This window comes from Mustelus asterias, chromosome 12 (assembly GCF_964213995.1).
Source record: "Mustelus asterias chromosome 12, sMusAst1.hap1.1, whole genome shotgun sequence".
NCBI lineage: Eukaryota > Metazoa > Chordata > Chondrichthyes > Carcharhiniformes > Triakidae > Mustelus > Mustelus asterias.
The window spans coordinates 8,916,265-8,941,606 of record NC_135812.1 but is presented as its reverse complement, the minus strand read 5'-3'; the positions used below and the strand labels follow the sequence as shown (position 1 = coordinate 8,941,606).

The following is a 25,342-nucleotide window of genomic DNA, read 5'->3' as shown; positions in this document are numbered from 1 at the left end:
GTAGAGAAAGACGTAAAGGGGGAAGGAATTGATTGATTTGCTGATGGGGTGAGATGAAATAGGATGGGAGGAGGTTTGAGTGCAGCATAAACACCATCATGGAGCAGCTGGGCTGAATGGCCTGTTTCTGTGCTGTAACTTCTATCAAATTCTATGTAAAAACTGGCTGCCACACAGTAAGGTGTGTGATAGAAGTGACTAATAAATAAAACTTTAATCTTACCCAGGCACTATCCCCATAACCCCACATATTTACCCCACTAATCCCGCTAACCCACACATCTTTGAACACTAAGGGGCAATTTAGCATGGCCAATCCATGGAGGAAACCCATACAGACACGGGGAGAATGTGCAGACTCCGCACAGACAGTGACCCAAGCCAGGAGTTGAACCCGGGCCCCTGGCGCTGTGCGGCAGCAGTGCTATCCACTGTGCCACTGTGGATGGGCAAACAAGAGCCACTTACTTGAATGGCTATTTTCAGTGGTAAAAATCAACATCCATGACAATTTCTCACCTTTTATTTCATCTAGTGATAATTCAAAGAAACACTGTACCTTTAATATTTTGATTTCTTTCCCAAGCAGGATTTGCGACTTGGACAGATTTTTCTTGTTTATGCATTTCACAGCTACTTCCCAATCTGGTTTCTAAGGAAAGATAAACAAGGTCATTTACAAGTGCAGATGAGGGGTTAAACTTAAAGTTGCAAAACAGCATCTCGGAAAAGGTGTGGCAGAAGTAGCGTTACGAGATGCAGATATTGTTTTCTTCACTGAGATGCATATAACTTAGATCCAACCATACAGCATTAATGGTGTGCAATTGGATTTCACTGAATGCATGACAAAACCTGCTATCACCCTCCTGGGCTGCTGGCAGTATTTAAACACTGAACACATAATGGAAGAGGGTGTGGCTCTTTGAGCATGGCAATATCTTAACGCCAAAACAAAAATACATTTAATATTTTTGTTTATTCCAGGAATTCAAAGAATGAACACCGACAGGTTGCAGTCTATAGTATCATAAAATCATAGAATCCCTGCAGTACAGAAGGCGGCCATTCAGCCCATTGATCCTGCACCAACAACAATTCCACCCAGGCCTCATCCCGTGTATTTACCCTGCTAATCCCCCTGACAGTAAGGGGCAATTTAGCAAGGCCAATCACCCTATCCCACACATTTTTGGAGTGTGGAAAGAAACCAAAGCAGAAGAAATCCATGCAGACATGGGGAGAATGCACTAACTCCTCACAGAGTCACCCGAGGTCAGAATTGAACCCAAGTCCCTGGCGCTGCGTGCTAATCACTATGCTACCGTGCCGCCCTAATATGGAAATTTTATGCAATGTAGCACTTTTACAGAAAAGTTATTTTCAATGCTGAAAAATCTGCTACAGCCCATCAGTTCCCTTTCTTTCCTCCTCCCATTTTCACATTTATTTATATTCAGACTTATTCTTCAGTTTTCTGTGCACTTCATCAACCATTAGGTGGTGATTAACCCCAACTCTCAGTATGGCATTATGCACAAGGGGTCTGGGCACTTTTTCTCCCTTCTGCAACTAAGCGCTTGATCTCTTTTCAATGCCTTCCAATTTTAGCTGTGCAAAGAAATTAACAAAACGTTATTTGTTATTCATGTGTATATAACTAATCTTTTAAAAGACATTCAAATTAAATATCAGTTTATGATTAATGTGCAGACATTACTTGTTTAAACTGTTGTAATAAGCACACTTGCTCTCTTCCCTATCAAAAGCCAATTAACCTTTTACATAATTTTGCAAGGAACTCAAAGTCTAATACAGTATAATTAAGACTGTAAAACTGGAAGACATTTTTAAAAATTATTTCATGGTTTGAGAGCATCGCTGGCAAGGCCAGCATTTATTGCCCATCCGTAACTGCCCTTAAGGTGGTGGCGGTGAACTGCCTTCTTGAACCGCTACAGTCAATATGGGTGTAGGTACGCTCACGGTGCTGGTAAGGAGGCAGTTCTAGGCTTTTGAACCAGTGACAGTCAAGGAACGATGATATATTTCCAAGCCAGGATGGTGAGTGGCTTGGATAGGAACTTCCAGACAGTGGTATTCTCATGAATCTACTGCCCTTGTCCTTTTAAACAGTAGAGGTTGTGGGACTGAAAGGTGCTGTCTAAGGAACTTTGGTGAGTTGCTGTACTGCATCATGTAGTTAGATGGTACACACACTGCTGCTACTGTGCGCCGATGATGGAGGCAGTGAATGTTTGTGGACAGGGTGCCAATCAAGCGGACTGCTTTGCCCAAAATGGTGTCAAGCTTCTGGAGTGTTGTTGGAACTGCATTCATCCAGACAAGGGAGAGTATTACAGCACACTCCTGACTTGTGCCTTGTAGGGGGCGGCACAATGGCACAGTGGTTAGCACTGCTGCATCACAGCACCAGGGACCCAAGTTCAATTCCCGGCTTGGGTCACAGTCTGTGCGGAGACTGCGCGTTCTTCCCGTGTCTGCGTGGGTTTCCTCCGGGTGCTCCGGTTTCCTCCCACAGTCCAAAAGACATGCTGGTTAGGTACACTGGCCATGCTAAATTCTCCCTCAGTGTACCCGAACAGGTGCCAGAGTGTGGCAACTAGGGGATTTTCACAGATCTCATTGCTAATTTAAGTGTTTGATTTCAGTGTTAATGTAAGCCTACTTGTGATTAATAGATAAACTTTAACTTTTTAGATGGTGGGCAGGCTTTGGGGATTCCTAGCCTTTGACCTGCTCTTGAAGCCAAAATAGTTATATGGCTAGTCCAATTCAGTTTCTGGTCAATGGTCACACCAAGGGATAGAAATGAAAATGTCAGACTCAGTGCTTCACGTTAAAGAAACTTTACAGAAATCTACTGGATAAACTTTAACTAGATGAAGATTACACTACTATGATTGTAGGTTATCACTAAAATCAATTCATTGATCGAATAGTCCCACTGGACATCAACGTCAACAAAACGAAGGAGATTGTCATCGACTTCAAGAAGCATAAAGGAGAACATGCCCCTGTCTACATCAATGGGGACGAAGTGGAAAGGGTCGAGAGCTTCAAGTTTTTAGGTGTCCAGATCACCAACAACCTGTCCTGGTCCCCCCATGCTGACATTATAATTAAGAAAGCCCACCAATGCCTCTACTTTCTCAGAAGACTCAGGAAATTTGACATGTCAGCTACAACTCTCATCAACTTTTACAGATGCACCATAGAAAGCATTCTTTCTGGTTGTATCACAGCTTGGTATGGCTCCTGCTCTGCCCAAGACCGCAAGGAACTACAAAAGGTTGTGAACGTAGCACAATCCACCATACAAACCAGCTTTCCATCCATTGACTCTGTCTCCACTTCCCGCTGCCTTGGCAAAGCAGCCAGCATAATTGAGGACCTCACGTACCCCGGACATTCTCTCTTCCACCTTCTTCCGTCGGGAAAAAGATACAAAAGTCTGAGGTCGCATACCAAACGACTCAAGAACAGTTTTTTCCCTCCTACCATCAGACTTTTGAATGGACCTACCTCTACACCCTAGCTATGACTGTAACACTACATTCTGCACTCTCTCCTTTCCTTCTCTATGTCTGCACAGTGCGCAAGAAACCATACTTTTCACTGTACGTTAATACACGTGACAATAAATCAAATTAGGCTTTTACTTAATCAAGTGTTTTTAACAGACAAGCGTTAATGACGAACACAGTTTTTTCTCAGATATTTCTAAGCACTTCACAGGAATATCATCAAACAGAATTTGACACCAACTTTCAAAGAAGTCTCATATCGGACTCGAAACACTAACTTTGTTTCCCTCTCCACAAATGTTGCCAGACCTGAAGTTTTTCAGCACTTTGTTTTTATTTCGGATCTACAGACGCAGTATTTTGCTTTTATTAAAAGTTGACACCAGGCCACATAAGGAAAAGGTAGGTTTCATAAAGGAGAGAGGGGAGAGACAGAGATATAGGGAAGGAATTCCAGAGCCCAGAGTCAAGGCAGTCGAAGACACGGTCACCAAATTTGCAATGATTACTAGTAGAGATATGCAAGAGGCTAGAACTGTAGGAGCTCACATATATGGGAGGGTTGTGGGACTGGAAGCTACAGACATCAGGAGTGACGACACAGAGGCATTTGAAAATAAAATTGAGAATTCTAAAAATCGGTGTGTTGTGGACTGGAAACTAGGTCAGTGAGCACAGGGTGATAGGTATGTGGGACTGTGTGCAAGTTAGACCAAGTTTTGGACAAGTTCAAATTTGAGAAGGATGGAAATGGGACGGTGGCCAAGAAAGTATTAGAATCGTAGGGTTGAGTTAAAAAAAGGCATGAATAGGAGATCCAACCGTAGAAGAGCTGAGGTATAGTTGGTGACGGGTATTACTGTATTGGAAGTAGGCGCTATTGTTGGAGCAAGGTACTTTGGAAGTTTACCTCAGCCAAATAAGATGCCAATGTTATGAACAGTCTAGTTCAGTTTCCAACTGTGGTGAGAGAGAGAAATTAATTTATTCAGAATCAACTACAAGCACCCCCATGGTTTGCTGTAACACAAGTTCAATGGAATTATGCTTTTGCTGTACTGGAAATATCACACCTATCGTTCATGTTGTTGTAAATTTGAAACACTAACACTGCTACAAGGCAGCCAGTTGATCTGTCTTGCTTCCAGCAATGCAATCTTAAGTAAGTTGTTCGAAGCCAGAAAGAGCTACGGGGTTCAAGAAACAAACGTGGCAAATCTGCACTCAAAATCAGACGACAAGGAGTGCAAACCTACCCATTCACATCATCATGAATCAACTAACTTGGTAAGTGTACTCTGGGACACAGTAGTTGTTTCCCCCCCCCCCCCTAGCACCCAACTACCACCACCAAAAAAGAAACCCCTCAATTTATCATCAAGAATCAAGGCTGACATCTCAATGCAGCACTGAGGAAACATTGCACTGCTGTCTTTCGGGTGAGATGTTTAAACCAAGGCTCCAACTGCCTGCACGGGTGGATGTAAAAAATCCCAAGACACTATTTCAAAGAAGAGTAGGGGATTTATTCCCTGTGTCCTGGCAAACATTTATCCTTCAGTCAGCATCACAAAGCAGATTCTCTCATCATTACCACATTGCTGATAGTGGGAGTTTAAATTAGTTGCCTGATTCCCCACATTCCAATAGCAACTACATTTCAAAAAGTACTTTACTGGTTGTAAAACACTCAAGATGTCTGGTGGTCATGAAAAGCGCAAGATAAATGCAAATCTTTCTTTTTTTTTAAGATACCTCTTTACAGCATGATGCGCTATTCAAACACGAGGCTTGAAGCTCAGTAAATGAAAGGCTTTTATTTACTGTAACGAAGCTACCAGAACTTATATACACTATCCCAGACTGAAGGGGTCCCGGCCAGAGCAGGGACTCTTATACCTCTCCCAGGAGGCGGAGCCCGACTGGGATGTGCCACAACACTACAGTACACAGGTGTAACAACCCCACCCTAACCCCAACAGCAACAATAGCACAACCCAACAGTAACATATGTACATCCTTGTAGTACTGGCCAGCCCCTGGCTCAGCACTATCCAGTGGGAACCAACGATGGTTCACCACACAGCAGTATTCCATGTTTCGGAGGAAAGCAAAACACAACAAACCACAATCAGTTTCAGACAAGAACAAAGCAGCCCATCATACAACACTGACGATGTCTAACAAAGGCTCAAACCTCTATCTAAAATATTTCAAATGCAATTTCAAGATTGCTTATTACATCACTGTAACATTTCCACTCTCACATTATAATCTTCAGAGATTTCCCATTAGTGTTAAACTGAATGTGATTTAGAGTCAGAGATATTTAGTTACTCTCTCAAGTAACTGATTGAGCCTCCTAAAGTACGAATCGTGCAACCAACAGAACCATTTTCATCTCTATGTGCCTGGAGGTTAAAATATTGCACAACCCAAATCCCATGAATGGGTTCAATTCAATTCAATGGAAATTGGCTGGCATTGTTCTTTCTTTCCTGAAAGCCATGTCTGAAACCAAAATAAGATACTTTTCCTATGACAGTCTGCATGGGTTAACATGAAAACTGCAATACACAACATATTCATTCAACAACACTGCTAGTGACTAGAAATGAAGACAGGAGAATGTAATTCTGATGTCGCAGGAAATGCTTTGAAGACCATAACCTGCAGGCAATTACATCACATTTAATTAGGAAAAAGTAAAATCACATTGAGAGTTGCATAAACTCAAATCTTCATTATTCTGAAGCAGGAATGAACATGCACTAGTCTGCTTTCAAATTTAGACACAATAGAAATGTGACCTAACCAATTAGGTTCAAAACCTGTTCGTGCTGAACAGTTAGATATATATCAAAACTCTAAACCCAGGAAGAAAAGTAGAATATTATTTAAATGAAGCGAGACTGCAGAATGCTGCAGTATAAAGGGATTTTGGACATCAGCATGGAGGTACAGTCAGTAATTTGGATGGCAAACTGAATGTTGGTCTTTATTGCAAGAGGAATGGAGTACAAAAGTAGGGAAGTTTTACTACAACTGTACAGGGCAAAATCAAACCTAGAGCACCGTGTACAGTTTTAATTATCTTATTTACAGAGAGACATTATTGCTTTGGAAGCAATTCAGAGAAGGTTCACTAGGCTGATTTCTGTGATGATGAAAGGTTGAGCAGGTTGTGCTATACTCATTGGAGTTAGTGGTGATCTTACTGAAACATAAAAGATTCTAAGGGGACTTGACAGAGTGGATTCCAAGAGGCTGTTTACCCTATTGGGGTTTGCAGAACTAAGGAATTCAGTTCCATAATGAAGGGGCCTCCTATTTAAGATGGAGGGAAAATTGTTTCTCACCGAGGGTAGTTATTTGGAATTCTTGTCCCCTGCAAGAACTGGAAACTGGATTGTTTAATATATTCAAGTGTGTTGACAGATTTTTGATTGAGAAGGGAGCCAAAGGGAGCAAGGAGAAAAGTAGCCAAGGCCACAATCAAATCAGCCATGATCTACTAAATGGCAGAGCAGGTTTGAGGGGCTGAATGGACTGTCCCTGCTCCTATTTCTTATATCCTTAAAAACAGAAAATGTTGGAAACACATGGCAAGCCAGACAGTGTCTGTGGAGAGAACCAGTGTGCAAATTCTTCTGTTGTGGACCCTCCCTCAAAATAGTTTTGACTAAGGGTCCATATCCAAAATGTTTTAATTCATTTACTGTTTAATTCATCCATTTGGTCCAAAAGACTCTGCCAGACTTGCTATGCATTTCCTACTTTACAATGTTGACTGCACTTCAAAAATAATTTGAGATATCCTGAGGTTTGGAACGGTGCTATATAAAAAAACTAATATTTTTCTAACACTGGTTGCTTTTTAAAAATGTTTAATCTCTATTTCAATGCTGCAAGTCACTCACAAATCCAACAGCATCAACAGAAAGAATGAACCGGTATTTACAGAACACAATCTTGCTTACATGGTAGAGTATGCCCTAAAGCTCCTCACAACCAATGGATTGCTTCTGAAGTGGAGTGACTGTTTATAGTCAAAAGGTGATGCTGACTTGCATACCAACTCCCAAAGGCCACAAAGAGATGGAGAATTAGTTTATCTTCCTTTGGTGATATTAATTACTAAGTGTTGGCCAGGACACTTGGAGAACTTTCTCCTCTTCTAAAGGCACTTTAAGGATCTATTACATCTATCGGCGGCACTATGGCACAGTGGTTGGCACTGCTGTCTCAGTGCCAGGGCCCGGGTTCGATTCCCGGCTTGGGTCACTGTGTGCGCAGAGTTTGCACATTCTCCGTGTCTGCGTGGGTTTCCTCTGGATGCTTCGGTTTCCGCTCACAGTCTGAAAGACGTGCTGGTTAGGTGCATTGACCTCGAACAGGTGCAGTAGTGTGGCAACTCGGGGAATTTCACAGTAACTTCATTGCAGTGTTAATGTAAGCCTCCTTGTGACTAATAAATAAACTTTACTTTTATCTGAGCAACCTAATAGACAGGACTTTGGTTTACAGTCTTAATTGAAAAGACAGTAACCCACTTCCTCAATTCAGCAATATGTTAAACTAGATTAGGTATTCAAGCCCCGTGGTACCCTCATATCTTCTCACTTGGAGGCAAAAATGTAACTAAATGGGTCAAACTGATAAAGCACTCTAGTGATTATAGCTTTTACACATTTTGATAAAGGACATAATTCAAGACATCCATGTCCAAAAGAAGAGAAAACAAGCCAATTTTAATTGCAAATGTAAGTAGGCTCAATTCTTTTAGTAATTGAAACTGTTCAGGCTCAAAAAATTGCAGATTTGATACTCTGGATGCATTGTCAGTTGATCATAACACTGAAAACTGTCAAAAGTTTCGAAAAAGATTAAACATTTGAGAATAAATGTAGGCATATTTGATTGAATCAAAAAAATGATCTACTTTTAACAAGTCATACACACAAACACTCAACCAGCCTGCTTCCTAAAGTTATTCTTATTCAGAGTGGCCAAAAATAGTGGAGAAACAAGTGATTGGGAAAAATTTAAGAAACAACAAAGAGAGACTAAGAAAGCGATAAAGAAAGGAAGGATAGACTATGAAGCTAGGCTAGCAATTAATATAAAAAATGATAGTAAAAGTTTTTATAAATATATAAAAAGGAATAGAGTGGCTAGAGTGAATGTTGGACCCTTGGAGGACGAGAGGGGGGAGTTAATAGTGGGAAATGAGGATATGGCTGAGTCTTTAAATAAGTTTTTTGTGTCGGTCTTCACGGTGGAGGACACAAATAGTTTGCCAAATATTAACGATAGAGGGTTGGCAGCAGGAGAAATACTTAATACAATTAATGTTACCAGAGAGGCAGTGCTGGGTAGACTAATGGGACTGAAGGTGGATAAGTCCCCGGGTCCGGATGGAATGCATCCCAGGGTATTGAAAGAAATGTCAGAGGTAATAGTGGATGCGTTAGTGATTATTTATCAAAACTCGTTGCATTCTGGGGTAGTGCCGGTTGATTGGAAAACGGCTAATGTTACGCCGCTGTTTAAAAAAGGAAGGAGACAAAAGGCGGGTAACTATAGGCCGGTCAGCTTAACGTCTGTAGTAGGGAAAATGCTGGAATCCATTATTAAAGAGGAGATAGCAGGGCATCTGGATAGAAATGGTTCGATCAATCAGACGCAGCATGGATTCATGAGGGGAAAGTCGTGCTTGACGAACATGTTGGATTTTTATGAAGATGTGACTAGGGCGGTTGATGGAGGAGAACCGGTGGATGCGGTGTTTTTGGATTTCCAAAAGGCGTTTGATAAGGTGCCCCATAAAAGGCTACTGAAGAAGATTAGGGCACACGGAGTTGGGGTAGTGTGTTAAAGTGGATTGGGGACTGGCTATCCGACAGGAAGCAAAGAGTCGGAATAAATGGGTGTTTTTCCGGTTGGAGGAAGGTAACTAGTGGCGTGCCGCAGGGATCGGTACTCGGGCCGCAACTATTTACCATTTATATAGATGATCTGGAGGAGGGGACGGAGTGTAGGGTAACGAAGTTTGCAGACGACACAAAGATAAGTGGAAAAGTGAATCGTGTGGAGGACGGAGAAGATCTGCAGAGAGATTTGGACAGGCTGAGTGAGTGGGCGAGGATATGGCAAATGGAGTATAACGTTGAGAAATGCGAGGTTATACACTTTGGAGGAAATAATAACAAATGGGATTACTATCTCAATGGAAACAAATTAAAACATGCTACCGTGCAAAGGGACCTGGGGGTCCTTGTGCATGAGACGCAAAAGCCCAGTCTGCAGGTACAACAGGTGATCAAGAAGGCAAATGGGATGTTGGCCTATATTGCGAAGGGGATAGAATATAAAAGCAGGGATGTCTTGATGCACCTGTACAGGGCATTGGTGAGGCCGCAGCTGGAATACTGTGTGCAGTATTGGTCCCCTTATATGAGGAAGGATATATTGGCATTGGAGGGAGTGCAGAGAAGGTTCACCAGGTTGATACCGGAGATGAGGGGTTTGGATTATGAGGAGAGGCTGAGGAGATTGGGTTTGTACTCGTTGGAGTTTAGAAGGATGAGGGGGGATCTTATGGAGACTTATAAGATAATGCGGGGGCTGGATAGGGTGGAGGCGGAGAGATTCTTTCCACTTAGTAAGGAAGTTAAAACTAGAGGACACAGCCTCAAAATAAAGGGGGGTCGGTTTAAGACAGAGTTGAGGAGGAACTTCTTCTCCCAGAGGGTGGTGAATCTCTGGAATTCTCTGCCCACTGAGGTGGTGGAGGCTACCTCGCTGAATATGTTTAAAGCGCGGATGGATTCCTGATCGGTAAGGGAATTAAGGGTTATGGGGATCAGGCGGGTAAGTGGTACTGATCCACGTCAGATCAGCCATGATCTTATTGAATGGCGGGGCAGGCTCGAGGGGCTAGATGGCCTACTCCTGCTCCTATTTCTTATGTTCTTATGTTCTTATTCAACCAATAGCTGCAGCTGGGTAAGAGGACATTCCAGGCTTGCTCCTTTCCTTCTTGGTGAATCTGTCCTATAATTTCTCTCCCATCTCCTAACCATCTTTCGACCGGATTCTTATTGATCCTTATTGAAACCTTCAATAAGGTTTAGAATGTGGAATTTCCAAACCCGAGGCTTCATATTAGAGTCCTGCTTATATTCAAATTGTCTTGATTGTGTTATTTCCTCCAGCTTTTAACAAGGTTGTTTGATGAACACTGTGCTCAAAAGATGGGGCCAGTTCCATCTCTCAGAGTCACAGCTCAATGAGGGAACATCATTAGCGTTGGCAAAGGTGGCAAGAAATAGCATCAAATCATGGGCTGACAAAACCAAGAGCGAGCTCAGGGAAAAGGAAAATGTTAAAAATTAAATCATATGGTCAGAAGTGGAAGGAGTGATTATGTCAGTCCTACATAGCCTGAGTTCAATTAAAAGTTCAGGGGAGGCAATGGCCTAACGGTATTGTTAGACTAATAATCCAGAAACTCAGCTAATGCTCTGGCGACCCAGGTTCAAATCCTGCCACGGCAGATGGTGGAATTTGAATTCAATTAAATATATCTGGAATTAAGAATCTACTGATGACCACGAAACCATTGTCAATTGTCAGAAAAACCCATCTGGTTCACTAATATCCTTTAAGGAAGGAAATCTGCCGTCCTTACCTGGTCTGACCTACACGTGACTCCAGAGCTACAGCAATGTGGTTGACTCTCAATTTGCCCTTGGACAACTGGGGATGGGCAATAATTGCTGGCCAGCCAGCGATGCCCATGTCCCACGAATGAATAAAAAAACAAGAAGTGGAATATAAAGTGGAAAAAAATGACAAGAGCTTTAAAATCAAAGCAACAGACTAAAACGGAAGTGGATTTTCCAGCCCTATAGGATCTCAGCACGTTGAGAAAGGAAAGATGCTGCAGAATGATGCATCTTACATAGTGATAAATGTTCTGTTCCCTGAAAGATACAACCAATGCTCCAACGGTCAAATTAAGAGGAAATTAACCAGTTACAACTTGGTGTCATGGAATACTGTGACTAATGTTCTGATTTTCTGCAATAGTATTTTATATACTCATTAACCTACCATGGCACCGCTCAAACAAAAACATTGAAAAATGTCTCAACTTTTGCCTCATCTTCTTTTGTCTTCCTCTCCGCCCACTTATGTTCCATTCTTTATACGAACCTCCCATTCTCTGACACTGGGGAGATGTGCACAGCAGGCTCAGTTGAGTCATCTTTGATTTATTCTCCTAGGTGAGAAAGTGCTGTCCTTGAGATGTAGATATGATTAATTTACTATGTGGTTGATGAGGACAAAGTATCTTAACGATGTGGCACAGTACATACATTCAGGCTAATCAGCAAATTAGACCAGACTTTCTTTCTGCTGGATACCAGAGACAAGAAAGAAACTTCTTAAAATGCAGCCAAAAATCTGATTGAAATATGGTTACTAGAACACTAAGCTTCAATAAGCTGAGTGGTTTCACTTTTCCTGACTTTTTCCATGTTATTGATTCATTGTGCGTTGGAGCAGCACTTGAATTATACCACAAATGGAGATGCTATCATTCAGCTTATCCAAAATCTCATCTGTAATGATTAATTTGTTGACTGATATAAAAGCACAGTACAGCTAGTTTACTGTAATTTAAACTAGTATAATATATTAAGTTTTAACAATGCTGTGAAATAGTTTACCATTATTTACCACAACAAAGCTCGTGCTAAATCAGTGTTGGGAATCAGCCAGTTGTGGATGGTAAATATTGAATATTGCACAGGAGAGCACAATAATGCCAGACTGACCTTCGGGTGACACCCTCTCCAGACTCTGCTTAAAATCACCGATTTCAGCAAATTCATTAGCAGTACACAAAATCCATGTCCAAAGTGGCTGTCCAATGTCACCAGAACAGAGGAGGATGGATAACCTTCACTTCTGGCACAGTGGATCCTGTTCCAAATTCTTCCTCATCTGCTCCAGTTACATGCCTGATCACCACAAATGTGACTTCAGCACTTCCTAACAGAGGCTGCTCACTGATGCAGCTCAACTTCCTCGACTGACAAGAGCACCAGGGACCCAGGTTCAATTCCAGCCTCGGGTCACTGTCTGTGTGGAGTCTGCACGTTCTCCCAGTGTCTGCGTGGGTTTCCTCCGGGTGCTCCGGTTTCTCCCCACAGTCCAAAGATGTGCGGGTTAGATTGATTGGTCATGCAAAATTGCTCCATAGTGTCAGGGGGATTAGCAGGGTAAATGGGGTAACGTGGAGAGGGCCAGGTGAGATTGTTGTCGGTGCAGACTCGATGGGTCGAATGGCCTCCTTCTGCACTGTAGGGATTCTATGGCTACAGCATTCCAGGGCTCTACTGCAAGATGCATTGACAAACTACATGTTACTGAAACTATTCCCTTAGAAAATAGCAACGTTTAGAGAAGTTAACTTTGGAAAAATAATTATACATGCACACAACTGAGAGGAGAATTAAGTTATACCGCAGAGACTACAACGGAAGACTCCAATACTCTTTCCTTTGCCCACCAAATTGATCTTGCAACTGAACTGTACCATCGACAGATCATAAATAAGCAAATCTTCCCATGCTATTGGAAATCTGAATCCCACCAGATCGTTTACACAGCACTCAAAAGGGTAATTGGACTCAACAGTATTCAGTTCCGTAGAGCAACATTTTCAAAGCAAAAAGCCATTATCCAGGAAAACTAAGCAGTGTGTTAGTGGTTACACAAGTATCAAGAACATCATGGTGAGAATCAGCATTGTTGATTATTGATCCAAAATAACAAGAACCAACTATGGTTAAACCAAGATCAATTACTTTTGCGTCAGATTTTCGCCTCTGGCACAAATCCAAGAAGAAAAAAGTTATGACATTTGCGCTGTATTTTGTGCAGTTACTGAAACAAAGGAGCAAAAAAATCAGACTGCAGCAGGAATTCAGTTCCAAGCCAAATCTCCAATTATTCCAACCCTGATTAACAAGGGTGGATGACAATACGTAAAAGAAAGCCATTTCACGAATGGAAGGCCTCACTTTGATTTGCAACAAAGTGAATCCCTTTATTGCCCTTTGAACGGATGTACAATCTTTAAAACATGCACCAGGAATCATATGGCACGATTCTGCAGGTGCCTCTTCAAACATCAGGTTGGCTCAGCAGACAGCACACTATCTAGGAATTCTATGAAAAAGGTTGTGGACTCCACGTCAGGAATCAGATATATGCTTGAGTCAAGCTGACATCTGAGTGCAGTATTGAGAGAGTGCTGCACTGTCAGGGGTATTGAGTCTTGGAAATATCCCAAGTTAAGGCTCCATCCATCTGGTCTGATGGTTTAGGTGGGCACAAAAGAACCCTAAAACAATGAATCAGAACAGAATTCTACCAAGATCCAGGCAAAACAATATTCAATCACCTAACTTGCTGTTTGTATTGTGCATACATTGACTGCACTCATAAATGTGATGCATTTTCATCAGGTGACAGATCCCATACGCATACCCTGCGAGTCATTAGACAGGCCCGCAACTCATGGGATCATTCCTTACGGAACATGTCAAAATAATGTTAATTTTCCTTATATTTTATAATCATCACTCTGTTGAAACCTTTCAATCAAGTCTCCCTTTAAAATAGAAATGAATCTGGACAAAGCTAAGTGACATGACAATTGTGGTACACCAATTATTTTACAACAGGGGCGAAAGTACAGATTATGCAATTTCTCAGATCTAGTCCTGCCCAAACAAAGAAAAATTCAAAGATGTGATATCCTAAACTATTCTTAGATCCTTAACACAGATTTGGGGAGGCAATGGTCTATTGTATATTATATTCTCGACTATTAACCCAGAAACTCAGCTAATGTTCTGGGGACCCGGGTTCGAATCTCCCCACGGCAGATGGTGGAATTTGAATTCAATAAAAAAATCTGGAATCTACTGATGACCATGAAACCACTGTCAATTATCAGAAAAAACCCATCTGGTTCACTAATGTCCTTTAGGGAAGGAAACCTGTCGTCCTTAGCTGGTCTGGCCTACATGTGACTCCAGAGCCACAGCAACGTGGTTGACTCTCAACTGCCCTCGGGCAACTTGGGATGGGCAATCAACGCTGGCCAGCCAGCGACGCCCAAGTCCCACGAATGAATAAAAAAAGTAACATTAGTGGATCTCTGCTTATGAGTCTTTTATTGAGGAATGGACATTAGTGATGAAACAAATCAAAAATTGGAAAAATTGGATCTCCAATAACTTGAATGGATAAACCCATCATTTGTGTAGCTAGATGGGCCATAAAGATCCCAGCATCAGTCCATGATCTGTACTAGATAGATAAGATGTGGAGATGCCAGCGTTGGACTGGGGTAAACACAGTAAGAGTTTTAACAACACTAGGCTAAAGTCCAACAGGTTTATTTGGTAGCAAATGCCATTAGCTTTCGGAGCGCTGCTCCTTTGTCTGCTCTCAAACAGGGCATACAGAGACACAAAATCACGGTTAAACCGGGATCTTGGGTTTATGTCACACTATCAGTAACCCCCACAGCTTGCCTCCCGGACTTGCAGAATCTCACTGGCTGTCCTGTCTGGAGACAATACACATCTCTTTAACCTGTGCTTAATGCTCCCTCCACTCACATTGTCCGTATCTTTAAGACCTGGTTGGCTGTAGAGATTCGCATTCTAATCAGCATTCTGTAACTTGATTTTGTGCCTCTGTGCCCTGTTTGAGAGCAGATTTTCCACTCCATCTGACAAAGGAGCAACGCTCCGAAAGCTAATGGCATTTGCTACCAAATAAACCTGTTGGACTTTAACCTGTTGTTAAAACAGAGCAGCACTGGGAACACTAACTGAACACAGATTTCTGGGTTGAGAGAACACAGTGACAGTAAAAAACTGATAAAATTGTTGATTTTTGTCCTGTAAAAGATTTCCACATGGATAGGTCTGGTCTTGATTGTGACTGCTGTCCATGATCAAGGTATCCAGTCACTATCCACTATTAAGGGCAATGTAAGAATGATTATTCGTTGAGATACCAGGAGGTTACGAGTGCAGTGCACCCCCCAACATAAAATGACCACCTTCAGGAGGAGTCACTAATATAAAAAGGCAAAAATAAATTTTAAAAATCATACTCACTAGTCATTAATCAAATGGTAGGTCAACAAATTAGCAAAGCTCAGCATGAACTTCTGAATGTCACTCGATCTATTTATGCTTTGTAGCAAAGCAGGATTTTTGCTCCTTGCTGAAGCCGGCTTCCACAAATACCAGGTACCCTCTTGTACCTCCCTCATGCCCATGTGTGATCCATAATAGCAAGGGCATCAATAGGGACAATGTAACTTTACTCAATGCTTCCCTTTTTCAACCAACGTTCACATATATACATTACAGCAACACATTTCAGACTCATGAACACAACCCAGACAGAAACCAGTTTGCACGTCACTGACAGTATTCAATGGGGCAAGGTTGGATGCAGGGTGGGACGGTCACAGTTCCTGTCACATGCTAACGCTGATTCCTGTATGGTAAGACAGCCAGAAAACAGTGATCAAGTTCACTGGATCGACCCTGAAATCATCTCTGTGAAAATGAATAGGCTACATCCTCTGGAAAGGTACAACATGTCCAACTACAATCCAACTGATCCACAACCATCAATGTCAAGAGACTTTGTATTTAACCATGAATTACCTCTCCAATTTTGCTTCTGGATTATCAAGTTATGCATTGCTATACACCCAAGTGGAAATTTTCACCCAGCTTTAGCGACCTGTCACATCTACTGAGCCTTATACACATTGCACCACTCGAGAGTAGATACAGGTAAAAGATAACTCCAAAACATAAGATCATGCCAGCAAAAAATAGAGTTAACAACAATCAACTGGCAGAGCAAGTTGCAGCAATCATGAGTGACTGTAATCTACTTGCATTTCAAAGCTGCATTTATTACAATTTAGCGCTGTACGTTAAAGCTGTATCGTAACTTAGCGCTGTACATTAAAACTCTAGGTAGCGGGTGGCATGGTGGCATAGTGTTAGCACTGCTGCCTCACAGCGCCAGGAACCCAGGTTCGATTCCTGGCTTGGGTGACTGTCTGTGCGGAGTCTGCATGCTCTCCCCATGTCTGCGTAGGTTGCCTCCCACAGTCTGAAAGACATGCTGGTTAGGTGCATTGACCCAAACAGGCGCCGGAGCGTGGCGACTAGGAGAATTTCACAGTAACTTCATTGCAGTGTTAATGTAAGCCTTACTTGTGATTAATAAACTTAAAAAGCTATAGTGTAACTTAGCACTGTACATTAAACTATAACGTAGCGCAGTGCATTAAAACTATAACGTAACTTAGCACAGTACATTAAAACTATAACGTAACTTAGCGCAGTACATTAAAACTATAATGTAACAGCACAGTACATTAAAACTATAACATAACAGCACAGTACATTAAAACTATAACGTAACAGCACAGTACATTAAAACTATAATGTAACAGCACAGTACACTAAAACTATAATGTAACTTAGTGCAGTACATTAAAACTATAATGTAACTTAGCGCAGTGCATTAACTATAACGTAACTTAGCGCAGTACATTAAAACTATAATGTAACTTAGCGCAGTACATTAAAACTATAACGTAACAGCACAGTACATTAAAACTATAACATAACAGCACAGTACATTAAAACTATAACGTAACAGCACAGTACATTAAAACTATAACGTAACAGCACAGTACATTAAAACTATAACGTAACAGCACAGTACATTAAAACTATAACGTAACTTAGCGCAGTACATTAAAACTATAACGTAACAGCACAGTACATTAAAACTATAACGTAACAGCACAGTACATTAAAACTATAACGTAACTTAGCGCAGTACATTAAAACTATAACGTAACAGCACAGTACATTAAAACTATAACGTAACAGCACAGTACATTAAAACTATAACGTAACAGCACAGTACATTAAAACTATAATGTAACTTAGCGCAGTACATTAAAACTATAACATAACAGCACAGTACATTAAAACTATAACGTAACAGCACAGTACATTAAAACTATAATGTAACTTAGCGCAGTACATTAAAACTATAACTAACAGCACAGTACATTAAAACTATAATGTAACTTAGCGCAGTACATTAAAACTATAACGTAACAGCACAGTACATTAAAACTATAACGTAACTTAGCGCAGTACATTAAAACTATAACGTAACTTAGGGCCTGATGGAATCTATCCAAGGCTGCTCAGGGAGACGAGAGGTGAAATAGTTGGGCCTCTGACGCAAATCTTTGTCTCGTCACTGGACACAGGTGAGGTCCCAGAGGATTGGAGGATAGCCAATGTGGTCCCGTTATTTAAGAAGGGTAGGAAGGATAACCCGGGTAATTATAGGCCGGTGAGCTTGACGTCCGTGGTGGGGAAGTTGTTGGAGAAGATTCTTAAAGATAGGATGTATGCGCATTTAGAAAGGAATAAACTCATTAACGATAGTCAACATGGTTTTGTGAGAGGGAGGTCATGCCTCACGAACCTGGTGGTGTTTTTTGAAGAAGTGACCAAAATGGTTGACGAAGGAAGGGCCGTGGATGTTGTCTATATGGACTTTAGTAAAGCGTTTGATAAAGTCCCTCATGGTAGGCTAGTGAAAAAGGTTGGATCCCATGGGATAAAGGGGGAGGTGGCTAGATGGGTGGAGAACTGGCTTGGTCATAGAAGACAGAGGGTGGTAGTGGAAGGGTCTTTTTCCGACTGGAGGCCTGTGACTAGTGGTGTACCGCAGGGCTCTGTATTGGGACCTCTGCTGTTTGTGATTTATATAAATGATCTGGAAGAAGGAGTAACTGGGGTGATCAGTAAGTTTGCGGACGACACAAAACTGGCAGGACTTGCAGATAGTGAGGAACATTGTCAGAGGCTACAGAAGGATATAGATAGGCTGGAAATTTGGGCAAGGAAATGGCAGATGGAGTTCAATCCTGATAAATGCGAAGTGATGCATTTTGGTGGGAATAATGTAGGGAGGAGCTACACGATAAATGGAAGAACCATAAAGGGTGTAGAGACGCAGAGGGACCTGGGTGTGCAAGTCCACAGATCTTTGAAGGTGACGTCACAGGTGGAGAAGGTGGTGAAGAAGGCAGTGAAGAAGGCATATGGCATGCTTGCCTTTATAGGACGGGGCATAGAGTATAAAAGTTGGGGTCTGATGTTGCAGATGTATAGAACGTTGGTTCGGCCGCATTTGGAATACTGCGTCCAGTTCTGGTCGCCACACTACCAGAAGGACGTGGAGGCTTTGGAGAGAGTACAGAGGAGGTTTACCAGGATGTTGCCTGGTATGGAGGGGCTTGGTTATGAGGAGAGATTGGGGAAACTGGGGTTGTTCTCCTTGGAAAGACAGAGGATGAGGGGAGACTTAATAGAGGTGTATAAAATTATGAAAGGCATAGATAGGGTGAACGGTGGGAAGCTTTTCCCCGGGTCGGTGGTGATGTTCACGAGGGGTCATAGGTTCAAGGTGAAGGGGGGGAGGTTTAACACAGATATCAGAAGGACATATTTCACACAGAGGGTCGTGGGGGCCTGGAATGTGTTGCCGGGCAAGGTGGTGGAGGCGGACACACTGGGAACGTTTAAGACTTATCTAGACAGCTATATGAACGGAGTGGGAATGGAGGGATACAAAAGAGTGGTCTAGTTTGGACCAGGGAGCGGCGCGGGCTAACTGTTCCTGGTTTCTCGTTTCAAGGCTTCATTCTACGATCATCTTGCTGGTGCCAGTACAGAGTGAGACTGCGGATAGTTGGGAACCTGTCTCGGGGGCAGGGAATTCATATGGTGTTCGTGGAAGTGGAAATGACTAGGGTTGGGAAGCATTTTCCGATCGGGGCCATTGTGATCTCCTGGACTCGTTTCGATCGCCTCAGGGGGTCGGAGAGGAATTTCCCAGATTTTTTTTTCCCCATATTGGCCCTGGGGTTTTTCACTCTGGGTTTTCGCCTCTCCCTGAAGATCACATGGTCTGGAATGGGGGGGTGGGGGTAAGTTAATAGGTTGTAATGAACAAAGCATCGTAGCTGTGAGGGACAGCTCGGTGGATAGGATATTGGTATGTAGATAGGCTGGAAAATTGGGCGGGGATCCTGGATTCAGGATTCAATCCTGGACCGGGGAGCGGCGCGGGCTTGGAGGGCCGAAGGGCCTGTTCCTGTGCTGTATTGTTCTTTGTTCTTTGTAACTTAGCGCAGTACATTAAAACTATAACGTAACTTAGTGCAGTACAATAAACCTATAACGTAACTTAGCGCAGTACATTAAAGCTATAACGTAACTTAGCGCAGTACAATAAACCTATAACGTAACTTAGCGCAGTACATTAAAGCTATAACGTAACTTAGCGCAGTACATTAAAGCTATAACGTAACTTAGCGCAGTGCATTAACTATAACGTAACTTAGCGCAGTGTATCAAAACTATAACGTAACTTAGTGTATTAATACTATAACGTAACAGCGCAGTACATTAAAACTGGAACGTAACAGCGCAGTACAATAAAACTATAACGTAACTTAGCGCAGTACATTAAAACTATAACATAACTTCGTGCAGTGCATCAAAACTATAACGTAACTTAGTGTATTAATACTATAACGTAACAGCGCAGTACATTAAAACTAGAACGTAATTTAGCGCAGTACAATAAAACTATAACTTAGCACTGTACATTAAACTATAACTTAGTGCTGTACATTAAAGCTGTAGCACAACTTAGAGCAGTACATTAAAACTATAACATAACTTAGTGCTGTACATTAACACTATCCTAACTTAGTTGTACATTAAAACAGCACAATTCAGTATTTGACATTAACGCTTTATCTTAGCTTAGCACTGCATTTATTAAAATTCTCTACAAGCTGGTCTAGAAAAACTGTGCGTGAGAAGCATTAGCAGAAGAACCCAAAAGTTTGCACACAAGGTGACAATTCAAAAAGCAAGGCTGGCAACTTTTTTGAAAAAAAGACATGCTTGCAAAACATTCCCAAAACATTGAGACAATCCCGTGGCCGGCTCATTACCTTCCTGTGGCGGCCTTTAAAGACCACAGCAAAGGCTCCGTGTCCGATCAGGTCCTTCCTGTTGTACTCGAAATCCCCCACCACCTCCATGGCCAGCCAGTGCAGAGAGACAGAGAGGGAGTGAGGGACAGAGGGAGGGAGTGAGGGACAGAGGGAGGGAGTGAGGGACAGAGACAGGGAGGGGGACTGAGGGAGAGAAGGACAGAGGGATTGACAGGGGACACAGAGGGAAGGAGTATTGAGGAGGACAGAGGAATTGAGGGACACAGAGAGGGAGTGAAGGGCTATGAGGACCCAGGGAAAGCGCTGAGTGAAGAGGCGGAGGACGGAGCTGTCGCCGGCAGTGTTTCTTCCTCCCTCAGAGAATCATTCGCAGGACGAAAGCCGGTGACGGCCAGCAGCTGTGAAGAAGCAGCAGCAGCTCTCCCACCATAATCCCACTCCACTGGAGCCTGGTCCCTGCGCATACTTAGCAATTCTATATATATATATATATATCATATATATCAATGTAAAAGCGGGTGGAGTGTTTTTTTTTAATCCCCACTCTCTCTTGTTGCTACGGAGATTGGCGCGGCGTTTTTATTGTTTCTTTTGTCATGGTCGCTGGTGGTTTGTTGTGAATGTGGAAGCCGCTCTCTCTCGCCCTTCCCCGCCCCCCAACCCGCTCTCCACCGCTGCCGACCCAACTAAGCGCAGCCGCCGCCGCAGCGCGCTTTATATAGTGCCGCGGCACCCCACCCCAACCTCAGCGTCTCCCTCCGCCCCCGCCAAAGAGGGCACCCCTTCTCCCCCCTCTTTCAGCGATTGGAGTCCACCTGCCCCTCATCTTCCTGTCACCAATTGGGCAAATACGAGGGCTGGCTACTCGTTTCTCCCAGTCTGGGATGGGGAAAGGGTCGCAGTTGGAAGATGAGTCTTCCTGTCTCCCCCCCCCCCCCCCCCGGATTCCCCAACGGTTTTTATTTTTCTCTCTCCCTCCGCCAGTCCCTGTTCACCCTCCCAAATCCCTCCGCCAGGTTTGTTTACATGGCGCGCTCCGGCCGTGCCCCTCCGCCGCCTACAACATAGTTCACCCCCTTCTGGAGCAGAAACAAGGCAAGGGCAGGAGAAGGGGCTCTTAACATCCCTTTCACTTGATGCATTGGCAAACTTGTTTTACTCAGCAGGTCGCTGCAGATGGGGCTGCAGCAGAGCTGAGGCAGAATAAAGCTGTTCATGTGACTTATTGCAGCTTTGCAATGGTTTGTTTTTGCAGAAAGAGCTGGCCTTGTGCATCATTTCCGGCCCTTATGTAAGCCTGGGGTTTGATTGACAGGACTTAAAGGGCCAGCACCATCCCCACTGGGGCTATGGCTCCCCCCCCCCCCCCCCCCCTCCGCACTGGCCAAAGGAAAAGGACACCTGCCCTCACTCAATGCACCTCATACCTCTCATTCCTCAGCAACATGGAAACAGAGGAAACTTATAGCACAGAAGGAGGTCCATTGGGTCCTCTGAGTTCCTGCCAGCCCAAAAAACCTCTCCCACTTTCCACCCCTGATCCATCAGTTATAACACTTAAACAACTTATATTTTCATAGCACCTTCGATCCTGACAGGGTGGCACAGTGCTTAGCACCGCTGCCTCACAGCGCCAGGGGACCCAGGTTCAATTCCATCCTTGGGTGACGGTCTGTGTGGTGTTTGCACATTCTCCCCGTGTCTGCATGGGTTTCCTCCAGATGCTCCGGTTTCCTCCCACAGTACAAAGATGTTGCTTCTTCTTCACAGCCGCTGCTCCACACTCCAACGACTTGCTGAGTAAAACAAGTTTGCCAATGCATCAAGTGAAAGAGATGTTAAGACCATAAGACATAGGAGCAGAATTAGGCCACTCGGCCCATCGAGTCTGCTCCGCCATTCAATCATGGCTGATATTTTTCTCATCCCCATTTTCCTGCCTTTTCCCCATAACCCCAATCTCCTTATTAATGAAGAACCTATCTATCTCTGTCTTAAAGACACTCAATGACCTGGCCTCCACAGCCTTCTGCGGCAAAGAGTTCCACAGATTCACCACTCTCTGGCTGAAGAAATTCCTCCTCATCTCTGTTTTAAAAGATTGTCCCTTTAGCCTGAGGTTGTGCCCTCTGGTTCTAGTTTTTCCTACTAGTGAAAACATCTTTCATTGCAGTGTTAATGTAAACCTTACTTCTGACTAATAAATAAACTTTATTTTTTTTTCCTTACAATGCTGAAGGAGGCCATTTGGCCCATCGAGCCTGCACCGACAAGAATCCCACCCAGGTCCTATCCCCGTAACCCTACCTATTTAATCCCCCTGACACTAAGTGGCAATTTAGCATGGCCAATCAACCTAACCCACACATCTTTGAAGTGTGGGAGGAAACCGGAGCACCCGGAGGAAACCCAAACAGACACGGGGACAACGTGCAAACTCCACACAGACAGTCATCCAAGGCTGAATCGAACCTGGATCCCTGGTGCTGTGAGGGAGCAGTGCCAACCTGCCGCCAACATAGTGAGGTATCCCAAGGTGCCTCACAGCAGCAGTGTCAAACAAAATATGATAAGAAGCTGAGTAAGAATTAACCAAAGAGGAAGGGTTTTAAGAAGTGTCAGAAATGAACAAAGCAAGGTAGCATTGTGGGGAGGTGTAGGGAAGTAATTCCAGAGCTAAGATGAGGGTGTTGCTGGCCATGCAGCATTTATTGCCCATTCCTGAATGCTGTTGAGAAGGTGGTGGTAAGCTGCTTGGCTGCCACTTGCCCCTTGGCCTGGAGGACCAGAGAGTTGGCAAGAGCATGTGGAAGCTGAATGTCAAACTGTTGACCCCAGAAAGCACTGAGGAATTCAAAAGGGAGGCAACAAAGGTTGGAGAACCGTGAAACCCCTCATGGATCCTGACATGCTCCCAGCCAGAAGCATGCTCTCGTACACTTCCAGCAGGTCCGGGTCAAACCAGTCCCACAGAGTCGAATGCAACTCAGCCAGTAAGTCATGGCTTCCGGGAGTTTTACTCTTCTCAAAGGACTTGGAGGCCTTAGTCAAGTCTATGTGTCCCTGACACACAGATGGGAGGCAACAAAAGCAAACATCAAGAGGATTTTCATCCTCAAAGGTATTCAGAAGATGAGAGAGAGAGACCGATGGAGGGGGGAAATGTCCCAACCTCAGAAAAACTTGCAGAATCTGCTCCAGCTGTAGTCGATGTCAAGGAGGACCTCCAGGAGGTGAAGGGCCAGCGAACCTCGCTCTTTGTTATGGAGGCTTCCAAGATCAGCTTCCGGTCCAGAGTCCATTCCGCGCAGCAGGATGAGATGTGTTTGTGTTTCTTCTTACAAAAGGTGCAGAGGAGGGAGCTCGGTGATCAGCAGCCTGAAGGAAGAAGATGGCTTAGTCTGACATTTTGAGGATCCTTTTATCCGGACTGTATGATGTGAAGCTCACAGACAGTTCGGCCTCCCCAGTCCTTTCTGTCTTCTATCACGGAGGTCTTAGAGGACAGCGAGCAGGGGAACCTGGCCAAACCGATATGCCTGGATGACTTGGCTAAGGTCCTCAAGTCCTTTGAGAAGAGTAAAACTCCCGGAAGCCATGACTTACTGGCTGAGTTGTATTCGACTCTGTGGGACTGGTTCCACCCGGACCTGCTGGAAGTGTACGAGAGTATGCTTCTGGCTGGGAGCATGTCAGGATCCATGAGGAAAGACATCATCTATGATTCTATGATTACCCTTTTCTACAAGCAGAAGGAGGAAAGGGAAGAAATTAGAAATTGGTGTCCCATTTCACTGCTGAATGTGGACTATAAAATTCTGCCCAAGGACATGCATTTGGAATACTGCGTCCAGTTCTGGTCGCCACACTACCAGAAGGACGTGGAGGCTTTGGAGAGAGTGCAGAGGAGGTTTACCAGGATGTTGCCTGGTATGGAGGGGCTTAGTTATGAGGAGAGATTGGGGAAACTGGGGTTGTTCTCCCTGGAAAGACGGAGGATGAGGGGAGACTTAATAGAGGTGTATAAAATTATGAAAGGCATAGATAGGGTGAACGGTGGGAAGCTTTTCCCCAGGTCGGTGGTGACGTTCACGAGGGGTCATAGGTTCAAGGTGAAGGGGGGGAGGTTTAACACAGATATCAGAAGGACATATTTTACACAGAGGGTGGTGGGGGCCTGGAATGCGCTGCCAGGCAAGGTGGTGGAGGCGGGCACACTGGGAACGTTTAAGACTTATCTAGACAGCCACATGAACGGAGTGGGAATGGAGGGATACAAAAGAATGGTCTAGTTTGGACCAGGGAGCGGCAAGGGCTTGGAGGGCCGAAGGGCCTGTTCCTGTGCTGTATTGTTCTTTGTTCTCTTTGTTCTATCTCCAATCAGGTCAGGTTTGTCCCTGAGTCGGTGATCCACCCGGACCAGACCTGCTCTGTTCCCGGCAGGAGGATGTCTGATAGCTTCGCGCTACTCTGGGATACGTTTACCTATGTGCAGGACGGGGGTGTGGACACCTGCCTTATCAGGCTGGACCAGGAGAAGGCTTTTGACAGAATATTGCACACCTACGTGTTGGATCTGCTCTCCAAAATGGGCACGGTAAGA

General features: G+C 43.7%; 1 protein-coding gene across 2 annotated transcripts in view; it reads right to left on the bottom strand.

Annotated features, from left to right (window-relative positions):
- Nucleotides 1-21,410, bottom strand: part of ulk2 (unc-51 like autophagy activating kinase 2) — a 119,932-nt gene extending 98,522 nt beyond the window's left edge. For both annotated transcript variants that reach the window (XM_078224678.1, XM_078224679.1), the window contains exons 1-2: nucleotides 20,737-21,410; nucleotides 560-652 (exon numbers count right to left, since the gene is read on the bottom strand). In XM_078224678.1, the coding sequence (XP_078080804.1) occupies nucleotides 560-652; nucleotides 20,737-20,826 (183 nt within the window). In that variant the 5' untranslated portion in view covers nucleotides 20,827-21,410. The remainder of the gene's footprint in view (nucleotides 1-559; nucleotides 653-20,736) is intronic.
- Nucleotides 21,411-25,342: the final 3,932 nt, after the last annotated feature.